Source organism: Phalangium opilio, unplaced genomic scaffold (assembly GCF_054372755.1).
Source record: "Phalangium opilio isolate 3A_F unplaced genomic scaffold, DU_Popi_V2 ptg000209l_1, whole genome shotgun sequence".
Lineage (NCBI taxonomy): Eukaryota > Metazoa > Arthropoda > Arachnida > Opiliones > Phalangiidae > Phalangium > Phalangium opilio.
Window position 1 is genome coordinate 6,619,152 of NW_028324217.1, and position 15,957 is coordinate 6,635,108.

Consider the following 15,957-nt stretch of genomic DNA (forward strand, 5'->3'; position numbering starts at 1 on the left):
AGACCCATAAATACCCTTTACACCAGAAGACCAGGCTACTTGGTACCGCGCTTTTACCCGCCAAGTAGCCTTACCTCCTGGTGTAAATTGTGTCGATCCTCCTAGTTTTAAAACTATGCATAAGAAAAAAAATGGTTTAATAATTTCCTGTATTGTAAAGTAATAAATGAGGCAATATTTACATAGGCTATGACAAAATCTTGTAAAACCGAAAATGGCGTGACAGCCCGATGTTTTGCGGACAACACAGAGACTGGTCGATGAAACGGCTAGGGATAGCAACAAGAGTTGTTCCAATTTAACCTTATGTACATGTTGATAGTTAACATATTGTCGATCTAGAATTTGTATATATACTTATATCCAGAAGTATATAATACTTCTCTTCGAGAGAAGTGTACAGCACAAAGCAGGGTAATTGTAACATGATTCTTTCCAACATTTGGAGTGTACAAGGTTACTAAACCGAATCACATACGCCATGTAAATAGTTCCCTCATCATTACTCTATTAGCGCTGCTTAACTATTTGCCAAGGCGCATGCATGCGCTTGTGGATTTTTGTCCCAAGTCAAGACAATCAAGGTTTGTGGGTTAATTGATTGCTGAGGATTTAGTAAATACCAAACAGTTATAGAATTCACACCCTAGCACGGTGCGATAGTTACCCATATGAAGTTTGATGAACATGAGAGCAAACAAAAAGGGGACCATGAGGCTGAGAAGAATCATGTTACGTGACTAAAGTATTTAGAGGGTACAGAGTGTCATCCTTCTTCTATTATCCCCTTCTGATATATGGTACGCATATAGCATAGGAGAAACCAATTTAAAAATAACAGAAAACGTTATTGATCGTCGTGAGATTTGAAACACATGTTTTATTATATTTATATGACCCGCTTCTTAAAGGAAAGATCTACGCTATCATTTTTTTAATTCGTAAGAGCATATAAAATAATTAATATTTGAAATATGGGTTTATTAATGTAAAATTAAAAAAAAACATAATTGCAATTAAAGGGACAATAAAGTTAAGAATGCATCGGTGGGTGGATAAAAATTATTTGAAATACGTCAGAGGCACGTGTCGACCGAGGAGAAGCGTGTTTCAAAGAAACTTAGTTCGTTTTAGTTTCGAAAACTACCACTTCGGCTAATTGGCACCGCAAGCTAATCTCGCGAAAAACAAGGACTAGGTGTGCAGTCCCACTCCATGTTGTGTCTTTCTATCTTGGCGTCACGTGGTGCCTGTGACGTATTCCTAATAATTTTTACCCACACGCCGATGCCAAGTTTACAGGCCCTTTAACTAATTGAAGCCTATAGGTAGGCCAACGCGTAAAATAATCTAATCACAACATTGTTTAGAGGGTTTTCCTTGTGGTAAAATTTGTTCGAGTCCAAATTTCCCATAGAAGTTACTACAAGAATTTTTAGAACACCCAGGGTGTTTCTGAAAGGTCTATCAGAAATAAAGGCTGATGTTCTTTGAGCGATTTTCAGTTAAAATGTTCTATGACATTTTGCCGAAAGGGCCACTGTTTTCGAATTATGATTTGAGTGTTTTACGGACAACCCCTTAGGCCCTAAGGCTTAGTGTAAAACGTCATAGAATATTTTCGACTCAAGATCACCCTAAAACCCATTGAACGTCGGTCCTTCCACCCTTTATGGAACACCCTATATAATATAGTATCAGAAGGAGATAACAGAAGAAGGGTGACACTCTGTATCCTCTTAATACTTCAGTTATGTAACATGATTCTTCCCAGCCTCCCCCCTTTTGTTTTCTCTCCCTCTAAACAAACTTCAAATGGGCATCGCACCGTGCTAGGGTGAATTCTATAACTGTTTGGTATTTACTAAATCCTCAGCAATAAATTAACTCACAAACCCTGATTGTCTTGACGTGCTGTAACAAAAATTAATACACAAGCGCATGCACCATTGCACCTTGGCAAATAGTTAAGCAGCGCTAATAGAGTAATGATGAGGGAACTATTTACGGCGTATATGACTCTGTTTAGTAACCTTGCTCCAGATATTAAGGGATATTGGGAAGAATCATGTTACAATTACCCCGTCGCTTTGTAACTTTACTTTTCAATGGTTTTATATATAATCTTTGCGGACAAAAAGGTTTAGCGGAAACCCTTTCCTTTACGATGCAATATTTGAACTTGTACATACACTATGTAATAATCTAGGTCTAACAAATATTTCTTTGGCGTGTGTATTATGTCAGAGAAAGTCTTCTTATAAAGTCGCTCCATTCTTTAATTCGGACAAGCAAATAATTTGGGAATTAAAACCCATTGCGAAACGGCCCACTCGCTTCCTGTTTAGGAGTACGGGTATTTTGCTATCCCTTCAAAAAGTTTTTCTTTTTATATCCATCGCGCCAGTCTGTGCATGAACGCTGGATCTCTAAAAGGACTGGTAAACGGGATAGATTTAACTCTATACCACGTTTGCTTTGTAAAAAAAATAAAAAAACGAATCATAAAAGACCGTATGGCCTTCAGTGTTCCCAAATTCACAGCCCCCATCCCTTCCCCCGATGCTATGCTAGAGAGAACTCGGTTGTAGTCTACAGTGGAACTAAGACCATTAACAACCCCCGGGACTCGCAACCCAATAAGATCCTCGTATTGGAATTTCCGCCTCTAGGAGTTACGGCTGTTTTCGCGACAAGGGTGCCACCAAGCGGCAACGGATAGAAACTTATAGGGTGTACAGAACTTCTGGTTCCGGATATCGCTTAAAAAAAGAAATAAGATCGTCTTCTTCTAAATGAGAAGGCCGAGGACGCAACGGTTTAAAGGGTATGAGAAGCTTCGTTTGAAAAACCTCTGATTTATATAACAAAAGATAGAATTAATATCTGTGAATTCAAAAATATCAAGCTTTTAATTCTCCGATTTCTGGTTATTTGGCAATATGCATTTGAAAATGCTTCATATGAAATTATTTGAAATCCACTTTTTAAGAAAGGCTACAACGTTTTCCTGTTTTTGACGTCACACACGCGAGATGGTGCCTCTCTCTCCGCTATCAGACCCAGAGTTTAGACAGGGGAGAAGCATGGACAAAGCTCGAGACGCGTATACCTCGCGCGTATAGGATTCCCGCGCTTTTTTTTCCTCACGTCATAGTGATGTCATAAAACAGACGAACAAGCTCGACAAGACAACATTGTTGATATATTGAAACCGAGTTTTCGTTATTTTCCAATGGATTTTAAAAATAGAAACTTTGGTTCAATTATTTTAAAAACTTGATATTTTGAAAGTAGAGACTTGAAAGTGTAATATAATACCACTTTCGTGCTAAAATATGATATGAAATTGTAAATTCCCTTACCCTTTAATGTACAATTATGATAAAATAGCTAAATGATATATCGCTAAATTAGATTGATATCGTAGTTAACATTTTCATTCTCGTCTTCTTCGTCGTGATCCGCCATTTTTAAATAGCAAAGAGGAACCTGTAAACCGAAAATTCGGTACCCCCTAAAAGTTTCCTCAATATACCGCAAGGGTCGCTATGATCGCGCGTAACAGAAAACCACGAAAAGCAGAAAGCTTTCGTTGCGAGTCCCGGGGGTTGTTAATGGTCTTAGAGTGAAAGGCGTGTGTTTTCCGGTCCCGTTAGAGATACAGTGTTCATGGTCTGTATAAGTCCACCCCTACTATACTTTTGGTTGGCGAAACAGGTTTAGTTAGATATTATAAGATAGCTCTCCGATGTCATTTTGGGCTAGCCAGAAAGTATTTTTAATGATTTTTTAAATGTTGGGTCTTTAATTAGTACCTTCTCTCCCTTATGAGTCTACTGTTGGTGCCTGGCATTCCATAGCGGCTTAATTATTATATTTTATCCTTTTTTTCTTTCTTTAATACTGTCTGAATTATGTATTAGCGTCTTCTTTAATTCACAGACACTTGTTACGGATGACGGGCGCGTTCCCGCTTTTTTCTTCTGACGTTTCGTTTGTTCAAATTATTTTCGGTCTGATTTTATTTAAAAACATTTATTGAAATTGAGTATCAATCAATCGAAGAATTGCGTTACGTTAAAAGTTTCATTACGGTTTAAGATTTTATTCATAATTCAAAATGGCCCGGTGAGTTTTTTTATTATTATTATTTATTTATTTATTTGTATGTTTGTAATTATTGTTTACGCGTACGTGTAGATACGGTTCATGGTTAATTGATTGATATAATTTAGTAGCTATACGTACACGTACGCGTGAAGTCATGGGGCTTTCAAAATGGGTGTGAATAGTCAGGGATTTTGAAAAAGGGAGCGAAATGTGAGGAAAAAGTCTAAGAATTTTAAAATTGTCATAAAAGTCAGTGAATTGCCTTTAAAACTTTATTGGTACAGCTAATTTAGTTGATGGATTCCTGGAACAAGAAGGGTATAATAGAAGAAGGATGACACTTTGTATCCTGTTAATACTTTAGTTGTGTAACATGATTCTTCCAAAGCTCATGCACGTTTTTGTTTGCTCTAATACTCATCAAACTTCAGATGGGCATCGCACCGTGCTTGGGTGAATCCTATAACTGTTTGGTATTTACTAAATCCTCAGCAATAAACACACAAACCTTGATTGTCTTGACGTGGGACAAAAATCCACAAGGGCATGCATGCGCCTTGGCAAATAGTTAAGCAGTGCTAATAGATATAGTAATGATGAGGGGAACTATTTATTGCGTATGTGATTCTATTTAGTAACCTAACTCCAAATGTTAATTCTGATGTTGGGATTAAGAACCATGTTACAATTACCCCGCCGCTTTGAGGTGGTACACTTCTCTCGAAGAGAAGTAATACATTCTTCTGATCGAATGTATCGCAAACCTAAAATAATTTAACCTACCAAAAAACCCACCATTAATAGACCATTCAATTAATTCCCGAAGAGAATCAAACACCACAGGGGCGGGACCGTATTCTTGGGTTATTTTCCTTGCGCCAAGAAGCACCGCTAGAGAGGGTTTGAGTCGGCTTTACCTTTTGGCGCTATGGAGTTACCTAAGCCTAATAAATAAGCCTAACCCCTGTGTTGGTTTTCTGTGCATGTAATTAATGAAACGTCTATAGAGGGTAAAGTTGCCGTCTGAAATTGACACTCACCAAGCACGACAAAATCTAAATTATTTAACAATTATGTATCGTACGGGAATGCTTTACTTCAAAAAAGGACTTCTGTTTTAAGTAATAATTGTTTGATGTAAAATGCTAGATTTAGTGTATTATACGGATAGTAGTCGGTTAAAACGCTTCAGACGTTTTCGTGCCATTTTTGTAATTAAAATACGTGTAATTATTCTAATATGAGCCACGCCCTTTACAGTGAAGTTTATTTTAGAAATTTCCATAATATTGAAATTTTCAGGGCCTTCCCAGATTTAGGTGGGGCGAATGGAGGACGACCTAAATGAAGTCAAAATTTGATCTCACGTCATTTAGGCTTAAAATTTCGAAACTATGTGCATGACTATAAGACTATACTATTTAAAGGAAAATATCCCGTTTCTACACATCATACCTTAAAAGAACGGACTTTTTCTAAATATAAAACGAAAAATAAATGATCTCTTATTACAAAATAATTAGCATTTAATTAGTCCTAAAAACGAGGACTACTGTGCCGCCATTGCTTTAGTGGCGTCTGCTAGCCAGAACCTCTTACATTTCCTCTCTCAGCCTGTGAGAATTCAACCAATCCCGTGGTGGTAAGAGGTTCAATTTAGCAGACGCCACTAAACCAATGGCGGCACAGTAGTCCTCGTTTTTAGGACTAATTAAATGCTAATTATTTTGTAATAAGATATCATTTATTTAATTCCTTTTATATTTAGAAAATGCCGTTCTTTTAAGGTATAATGTCATGGTTCCTGAACCTTTCCTTTAAGGCCGTACTATACCCGAACCTTTCCTTTAAGGCCGTACTATACCCGAACCTTTCCTTTAAGGCCGTACTATACCCGAACCTTTCCTTTAAGGCCGTACTATAACTGAACCTTTCCTTTAAGGCCGTACTATAACTGAACCTTTCCTTTAAGGCCGTAATATACCTGAACCTTTCCTTTAAGGCCGTAATATACCTGAACCTTTCCTTTAAGGCCGTAATATACCTGAACCTTTCCTTTAAGGCCGTAATATACCCGAACCTTTCCTTTAAGGCCGTAATATACCCGAACCTTTCCTTTAAGGCCGTACTATAACTGAACCTTTCCTTTAAGGCCGTACTATACCTGAACCTTTCCTTTAAGGCCGAACTATACCTGAACCTTTCCTTTAAGGCCGTACTATACCCGAACCTTTCCTTTAAGGCCGTACTATATCCGAACCTTTCCTTTAAGGCCGTACTATACCCGAACCTTTCCTTTAAGGCCGTACTATACCCGAACCTTTCCTTTAAGGCCGTACTATAACTGAACCTTTCCTTTAAAGCCGTACTATACCTGAACCTTTCCTTTAAAGCCGTACTATACCCGAACCTTTCCTTTAAGGCCGTACTTTACCTGAACCTTTCCTTTAAGGCCGTACTATACCTGAACCTTTCCTTTAAGGCCGTACTATACCCGAACCTTTCCTTTAAGGCCGTACTATAACTGAACCTTTCCTTTAAGGCCGTACTATAACTGAACCTTTCCTTTAAGGCCGTACTATAACTGAACCTTTCCTTTAAGGCCGTACTATACCCGAACCTTTCCTTTAAGGCCGTACTATAACTGAACCTTTCCTTTAAGGCCGTACTATACCCGAACCTTTCCTTTAAGGCCGTACTGTACCCGAACCTTTCCATTAAGGCCGTACTATACCCGAACCTTTCCTTTAAGGCCGTACTATACCCGAACCTTTCCTTTAAGGCCGTACTATACCCGAACCTTTCCTTTAAGGCCGTACTATACCCGAACCTTTCCTTTAAGGCCGTACTATACCCGAACCTTTCCTTTAAGGCCGTACTATAACTGAACCTTTCCATTAAGGCCGTACTATACCCGAACCTTTCCTTTAAGGCCGTACTATACCCGAACCTTTCCTTTAAGGCCGTACTATACCCGAACCTTTCCTTTAAGGCCGTACTATTCCCGAAACTTTCCTTTAAGGCCGTTCTATACCCAAAAACGTCACACATTACTCAAGTCAAATCCTTGGAATATATCGCAAAATGCTTATTTCTACTCCTGTTATTTTAAAATCATAAAGCAGACGACTAAAATAAAACCGGCGAATCGATTTTTAGTATAAGCAGTCGACACAACATTGTCGATGAAGCCGTGTCGTTTGTTTTGATGCGATGATAAAAAGGAAGGGATTCATTTAAATTTTGTTTAATAAAAATTATTTATTTCAAATTAATATATTATATTATATATCATACATATTTAAATCATTATTTATATTACCGAATTTATCAGCTATATTTCCAAAGATTAAACCTGGTAAACGTAACTGCTATTCAACCACGTCCACAATCATAACATAAACTTAATTTCTCGCTAATCAGCAACTATTTGCTCCACTATCATCTAATCTTCATTGATAACCGAACAATATTTGCCTTATTTAAAGGTTTTATATAACTCTACGTGCCAATGATAATGGAGAACTCTATATTTCACCCGCTATCAAAACGAACGAAAGGTCATTCTGAATCTCTAAAGCAACGAAATAAAAGACGAAATATAATATTGGATCATAAAACTGACGACTCGTCACCAATAAACCGAAGAAGATCTGACAGAACTAGGTTACAAAAAGATAACAGTTCAATTAAGGATTCAGATTTAATAATGGCAGACTTGGTTCATACCGTTTGCCGAAAGAAAACTTTTTTCATTTGTCTAACTGCTGTAAGATTTAAAATCTCTTAAATAAAGCATAGCCCACTTGATCACGCACGCTGGCTGCACGCGCTCTAGAAGCCCGTCCAAACGATTTTTTTTACATGTTAACTCGCGAATGCGGCGCGTCACATAGGTTCGGTCTAAACTTTCAAACCCGTCTGGTTTTATTTTAACATGGGCGTCTATGGGAGGGGACCAGTTTTATCAACGTTTTTGACAATATTAGTGCATCCACTGGTTCAAATCTCTTGAATTTTTAATGAGACGTGTATTGAAAGGTTTGATATTATCCTGTAAAATTTAAAGTCTCCAGCTATAATAGTTTTTTTTATAAAAAATAAAAATCATCACGTAGTAGAGAAATTGAAGGATGATTTTTATTTTTTATAAAAAAAACTATTATAGCTGAAGACTTTAAATTTTACAGGATGATATCAAACCTTTCAATACACGTCTCATTAATAATTCAAGAGATTTGAACCAGTAGATGCACTAATATTGTCAAAAACGTTGATAAAACTGGTCCCCTCCCATAGACGCCCATGTTAAAATAAAACCAGACTGGTTTGAATTTTAGACCGAACCTATTATATGTTATTCTCATTCTTAGGGTCGATTGAGCGGGCTTCTATAGCGCGTGCAGCCAGCGTGATCAAGTGGGCTATGAATAAAGAAACTAAACCTAATTAATTATATATTAATTATTTAACAGATTTGTTTAGCACTTCTTGTAGCGGCTATCATTGTAGCGTCAATTTTAAACAAACCTTCCAAAGATAATTGTTTAAGCGAAGGCGTTGTTTCATGCAATCAATCAACGTTTTACCGATTTTACGGAACAAAAACGGATTATTTTGAAGGGAGGGGAGAGTTAGAGAGTGAAGGAAAGCCCAAAGAAAGAGATTCTTGTAAACCTACAGAGCTTTATTTAGTTAGTCGACACGCAACGCGTTATCCCGATGACGAGGATATTGTAGAAATGTTAATAGAATTACCAAAATTACGTTCAAATATTTTAAACAATTTTGAAAATTGTAAGAGCAAAATAAATTAATAAAATTCTAGGCCTAGAGCTTTATATTTAATTTATTTAAATATTTGAAGCAAAGCTTTGTAATACGACAAAAGAAGAATTTGAAAAATGGACACTTCAAATGGAAGAAGAAGATGATAATCATATAACAGAATCAGGCAAAAGTCAATCAAAAAAACTCGGTAAGTTTTGCCCCCAACAGTAGCCTTAGTGTGACGTCACCTATGCTATTTGTCCATAGAGTGCTGTCAGTTGTGACGTTAGATCCAAGGTTAAACGTCTCGAGTCTGCCTTTAGCAATGGGCGGCCATGACAGTTACCGTTTTTTCTTTATGGGAAAATAGCATGGGTGACGTCACACCGGCGCTTCTGACAGCACTCTATAGAACCAAAGTGGTACCAAACATGGCCGCCACTGCCATAGCCAGACTTAGAAATAAGGATAATTTTTAAACTAGTCCTTGGGACCAGTCTGGGAAATAGCACACTTCCTCTGGTCCAAAACAAGTTTATTAATTGCTTGGACTAGTTTTTTAATTCAAGAAGTGGGGGTTACTGGTCCTCGGGACCAGTTTATTAAGTGAAAATCTATAGGAGAACAAAGGCTGGGATTACTGCGGAGACCACTTTTTTATTTCGAACACTAGGGGGTCACTGGTCCCAAGGACTAGTTTAAAAAATATCCTTATTTCCCAGACTGCTTGGGACCAGTGACCCCCCTAGTGTCTTAAATAATAAACTGGTCTAAGGACTGGTCCCAGCCTTTGTTCTCCTATAGATTTGCAATTAATAAACTGGTCCTGAGGACCAGTAACCCCCACTTTTTGAATTAAAAAACTAGTCCAAGCAATTAATAAACTGGTTTTGGACCAGTGGACGTGTGCTATTTCTAAGTCTGGGGCCCATAGCTAAGCCCGTGACGTTTTACTTAGGCACTGACGTCACAAATGAGATCGCTCTATATTTAATGGTTTAGGTTTGACTAATAATTATTTCCTATTTTAGGTGAAAACTTTAGAAAAATGTATCCTACACTATTTTCTGCACCATATAATGGTAATTTATATAAATTTCGATATACAAGTCAAGATAGAACCAAAGAAACAGCGGTCGAATTTGCTGAAGGAGTTTTTGGTTAGTAGCAGTAGAAAAAGTAGGCTTAGGCTTAGGAATTAGGGTTAAGAATAATTTGAATTTTTACCTTTCAGGAAAGAGACTCGATGATAAGGAGTTTGATTCAACAAATTCGGCTGCTGATGATGAAATTCTACGGTTTCATAAGGATTGCGACTCAAAATTAAAGAAGGTATGAATAATTAACTAATTTAACAACATTAGACGCGGAATCGGGGCTTCCTTCAGTGTCTTAGCCAGAATGTAACTGTCAAAACTTAAAATTCGTCAACTTTTCGTCGTCTGCTTCTCGACAGAGTAGATATAGACAAAGTGCGGAAATTAGCTCCCGTCTTAGTATGAACAAAATGTACGTAACAAAAATTTGCTTATAAAAACCTCTGAATTATTTTCCTAAAACACGCAATGAGGTAAGTTATACTTTAGTTAATTTCGGTGACGAGTTTTCTTGGGTGAGTTTGGTGCCAATTTAAAAACTTTGACAGTTGTTTCCGTACTCGATTTATATCTACCATGTTTCTGAAATGAATGGTATGCCTGGAAGAGATATCGCGGGGACAATGACGACGAAAATTTTATAGCTTTTAGTAGAACTACCTATATAATAGTTTGATTATAAGTAAGGGAAATTTTGGAGTTTTCTTTTTAATGGTTAAAAATTCGTAGTTTATATTTAGGCCAACTTTTGCAAATTAGTACCTAAAGTAATGGTCACAAATAAAAGAGGGAATTAGCTCCCTTTGACGTATGTATAATGTAGGTAACAGAAACGCCTGAATTATTTTCCTAAAACACTTAACGAGGTAATTTATACTTTAGTTAATTTCGGTGACGCGTTTTCTTGGGTGCGTTTGGTCATATTTTAAAACTTGACCATCGTTTCCACACTGATCATTGGGGGGGGGGAGGATGCGTATTCAGAGAAATCGGCCTGCTAACTGTGGAACGGCTCAGGTCCAGTGGGATGCTAAAAAATCGGGGAGAAATGCGAGGGAAAATGGCGGGCGGTCTTCCTGATTCATCTGACGTAGATAGCCCGCCATTTTTCCGAGTATTCCTCCCCTATTTCTAGCGTCCTGCCAGACCTGAGTCGTTCCACAGTTAGCGCGCGGAATTCCCTCAGATTACGCATGCCCCCCCATCATCCTTGGTTTCCGTACTCGATGTATATTTACTAAACTATGTGTCTGAAATATATGGGATTGCTGGAAGAGATCTCGCGGGGACCATGACGACGAAATTTGGATCGCTTTTAGTAGATTAAACTAATGGTCACAATAAAAGAGTAATAAAAAACTAGGAGAACGCGGGAATTTTAAATAGATGTATAGTTAAATTAACAATATCACATATGACACATGACACATACATACTCGTTTCTTTACTTGCAAACTATATAATCCAGAATAAAAATTACAAGAAAACAAAGCCGGAGGAAGAGCTTAAGTTTTTGACATCAAATGCCATGAACACAACGTTAGATCAAATTACGGAAAGACTTGGTTTCAACGTTACTACTGATCAAGTCAAGATGATGCTCCGAACTTGTCAGTTTGAGTACGCCATTGATGGAAAATCTGTATGGTGCCACATCTTTTCCGAAAGCGACGTTAAAGTATTTGAATATTTGGAGGACCTAAATGATTATTACAGTGATGGCTATGGCGGCCCAGAGCGAAATTACCGACAAGCGTGTCCTCTTGTCAAGGATCTACTGAACCAATTCAGGTCTGGATATTTTTGCTTTGTAAAATTCAGCTATTTCCAATACATAAAAGTCCCAAACAGAAACAGGAATAGGGTAGCTTAGGTTTCATTATTTCATGTTTGATGGTCATCATTGGGGCCCCGGGCTATTCATGGAAATTGCCCAGCATTCAGCAAACCAAATTTATAAACAAACTAGCTATTCTGGCCTTTTCTGGGTGTTTTAAGCAGGGTTGCAATAGGTTAGGGAAAACCAGGAAAAGTCAGGGAATTTTAAGAATTTCCACAAATCAGGGATTTTGATTAAAGTTGCTAAAATATTTGCGGTTCAACCATCCAACTGGTTGGCATTTTAAAGCCGGTTTAGCGAGATTGCGTTTGACCAGACATAGAAATCGCTATGCTCGCTTTGCAGTGTTTTACCATGAAGAAAGAATGCGCGTGAAGAAATTTGTAGACAACTTCCTATCTCCGACGGTAAATTATTGGTATACGGACTAAATACCCCCAAGACAAAGACCCCCGGTCATAATCCCCCCATTTTTAAAAACGTACAAAATCCCCCCTCTCTCAAGACAAAATCCCCCGGTCATTTTCCCCCCATCCAAGTTAAGAGTACAAAATCCCCCCCCTATCAAGACAAAATCCCCCCACTCTGTAGACAAAATCCCCCTATTCTCTAGTCAAAATCCCCCTACGCTCTAGACAAAATTCCCCGGTCATAATCCCCGGTTAGGTTAGGTTAGGTTTAGGTTTAGGTTTAGGTTAGGTTGGGTTGGGTTGGTTCGGTTCGGTTCGGATCGTAATATTTTGGAAATATTGTAACAATGGTACGCCTTTTCCAAAATATTATTTTTTACATTTATTTTCTTCCGAAGAACACAGTTTGGGGGGAATTTGTCCCGGGGCTGGGGGGAATTTGTCCTGGGGCTGGGGAGAATTTGTCCTGGGGCTGGGGGTATTTTGTCTTCGGCGTCCATTCGGGGGGAAATTGTCCGGGGGATTTTGTCTCCTACCTGAGGGGATTATGTCCTTTTCTTCTCAAATGGGGGGATTATGTCCTACATTCGTGGCTTTGCGCGTGCTGACAAGAGACGAAAGAAATTCTGATTTCAGGATTTAAAATCTCGAGATTTTAGACACTGACAATCAGTATTTCTTTTTTCAGACAGAGTATGTATCGAATAATCTGCTGTCACTGTCAGAGATAAGCAGTTGTTTATCCTCTAGCCTGAAAAGAAATTTCCTCACGGGCATTCTACATCCATGGTTTTACGTTAAATATCCATAACGTAAATTGCTTACTGATATCAACGATACAGTTTGGTCAAAATTCAGATTGCGACTTTGTATATAGAACACAGTTCGCAAATATATATAATATTTTAACATATTGATTCGATTTTGTCCATAGACTTGCGAAACAAGGTGAACATCCCAATGCCTACATGATGTTTTCACACGCGGGAGCCATGAAAAAGATTTTAAGCGCCTTTGGACTTTTCAAAGACGACAAACCACTCCTGGCCGACAATTATTGCGCATCCAGCGATCGCAAATGGAAATCTAGTCTCATTTGCCCCTTCATGGCGAACATCGCCTTTACCTTGTATAAATGCGACGGTGATCAGAATTTCAAAATCGAAACCCTCGTCAACGAAAAACCAGTGAAAATTAAGGGATGCTCAAACGAACTATGTTCTTTCAAGGAATTCGAGGAAGCTTACCAAGACGCGGACACTTGCGATTTGAACAAAGTTTGCGTATTGGAGCATTAACTTAAAATAGTTGAGATTTACACGTAATAAGAGATTAGTTTTTATATATATGACTCGTTAAAGATTGAAAAGGTAGTTTTAATTTTATAACCAAACCGCTATCTTGCCGATGAATTTTAGTGCAATGGTGAAACGCCCACAGTTACTTGTAGTTATTATCAAATTTGGTATAATTATTACCAAAATGCCTTAGGGTACTATAATACTTTGTTATTTTTTAAGCAGTTTTAAAATTGTGATACGCTCATGCTTTCATATTTTCATGAACTAAAATTTTTTGTGAGATTAGGGCCTCATTCTACAGTACGGTATACGTGGTTTAGCAATTTTTCATAATAGAGTTCACGAGTATTTTCTCTGAATTTAATTAAAGAGGTACCACGTTTAATGACCACTTTTTAGTGTCCCACCAGTGAGTGCATTGGTGATGTCATAACAGCAACGCAATGATTACATTACAGTGTTGTTGACATTTAGTTTCGGGTTTGTAGAAAACACAATATTTTTAGAAAAATCAAGGGATTAAACTATCAAAACGTTACCTGAACCTTGTGTGGGGAAAGTTTGATTCTTGAGTACCAAACTCAGTAGCGATAACACGTACGAGAGGTCATTCCCGTGTATGGATCGAAAATTTAACCATAGTACCCTCGGTTTTAGGTGCAACAATTAGTAACTTCTATTTACACGTACCTTCGCTACTACAATGGTGGTTGCACTCAATGATGCACAACAATGAAAAGTGTTTTGATATTTTCAAACAGCTACGGATGGACCCCAACTACATAAGTTCAAAAGATATGTTCCATAGGTTTGTCACTGGTTACTGAAAGCAGTGAAACGTCTTGGATTCTCGTAAAGCGACGCCTGGTGAGACGCTGTCAAAGGCTTAGTACAGACTAAATAGGAAGATGGACTGCAGAACTGAGTGTAGTCAATTCTCGCGTCGTTCTCGAACTAGCTCTCAGTAAGTCTCAAGCATTACGAAGCGTCAAACTTATGGAACATATCTTATGAACCTATGCAACTATGGTATTCCAGAATCAAACTTCCCTCTCCCAAGCGTGAAAATTCGAGACATTACAATGCATTGGTGACGTCATAATACTTGTAATGCATTATCAAACGAAGTAGACGACGGGGTTGACGTCATTGAATATTGGTATCGATTTGTTAGAGTAAAAATATAACTGGATATGATCTGGCTTCGTTTTAGCATAAGTACAATAGCAATTATTGTATTTATTATTTTAGCGTAAGTGCAAATTTTTAGTCCAAATGCAGACTTACTAGTTTATGCGAGACAAAGAAGAAGAAAATCAAAATGGTATTGAACTATTTTTCATAACGGGGTCCAAAAATGTTTTGATACGGTGCTTTTGAAAACACTCATATTGTAACTTGAAAATTTGTCGCTAAAAATTAATTATGTTAAGTTTATTTTTGTTGCACATTATTTTGAATTTGTTTTTATATTTTGTTTTAATTCCGGTGATTTTACGGACTTGTATTAAGATAACTGTGCCGCGCACCACTGCGAAACAGTACAATTGTTCAATTGACAGCTGTTTTAGATTAGATTGTCATCGAAATTATTTCGGAACTTGATCCATTTTGGAAAATAAATCTAGATAAGGTTAATTAGTTGCAAGTTATGTTAGTTAATTTATGAACGTTTGGTGTACTATAAATATATTTTAACTTTGATTTGTTTAATTATTATACAGGTTTAATTTTTACTCGGGATCGGTAGATCTTTATTTGTTAGTAACTGTTGGCATATACAACACTATTTGTGGGCTTATGGGTGAGGTATTTTTTTAACATAACGTCATGCCTTAAAAGAACGGCCTTTTCCATAGAGATAGACCCGTCTATCCATTATTACTATACAGTTACGGAATTGGTTGAACTCTCACAGGCTGAGAGAGGCAAGGGTTCAGTTTAGCAGACGCCACTAAACCAATGGTGGCGCAGTGGTCCTCGTTTTTAAGACTAATTAAATGCTAATTATTTTGTAATAAGACATCGTGTATACTTTTGCTTAATATTTTTCCGTTTATATTTAGAAAAAGGACGTTCATTTAAGGGATAACGTTATGTTAGCTAACCCTTTGCTTTAAGTCTCGAATAAGTTCAAGATCACATGAAACGTGGATGACATTGAAAATTACATATTTTCAAAAACTTGTTACCTGGTTATAAGACTTTCCTTTCGTCAACTAACCTGTTCAATGCGGCTCTATAAACTTTGATCTGTTTAGGCAACAGAAACAATTTAGCATCATCCAAGACTACAATTTTTCATGACATGAGAAGTATTTTTATTTGATCATATGCATAGGCCTAGTATACAAAAACATCTATATCTATATAAATCAAAGTCCTGACTGACTGACTGACTGACTGACTGATAATCAACGCCCAGC

General features: G+C 37.5%; 1 protein-coding gene across 3 annotated transcripts in view; it reads left to right on the forward strand.

The window, feature by feature from the left end:
* The first annotated feature begins 7,289 nt into the window (after positions 1-7,289).
* LOC149618727 (multiple inositol polyphosphate phosphatase 1-like) overlaps positions 7,290-15,957 on the forward strand; it is a 144,075-nt gene continuing 135,407 nt past the window's right edge. Inside the window, exons 1-8 of one of the 3 annotated variants that reach the window (XR_016375515.1) lie at positions 7,290-7,471; positions 7,602-7,882; positions 8,589-8,910; positions 8,981-9,091; positions 9,915-10,043; positions 10,118-10,215; positions 11,449-11,771; positions 13,165-14,188. Coding sequence is in view for 1 of the 3 variants with exons in the window: in XM_089855615.1 (XP_089711741.1) it covers positions 7,625-7,882; positions 8,589-8,910; positions 8,981-9,091; positions 9,915-10,043; positions 10,118-10,215; positions 11,449-11,771; positions 13,165-13,528 (1,605 nt within the window). In the remaining 2 variants the exon portion in view is untranslated. Of the gene's footprint in view, positions 7,472-7,601; positions 7,883-8,588; positions 8,911-8,980; positions 9,092-9,914; positions 10,044-10,117; positions 10,216-11,448; positions 11,772-13,164; positions 15,236-15,957 lie in introns of those variants that run through there. The other 2 variants (XR_016375516.1, XM_089855615.1) reach the window with 2 other exon arrangements.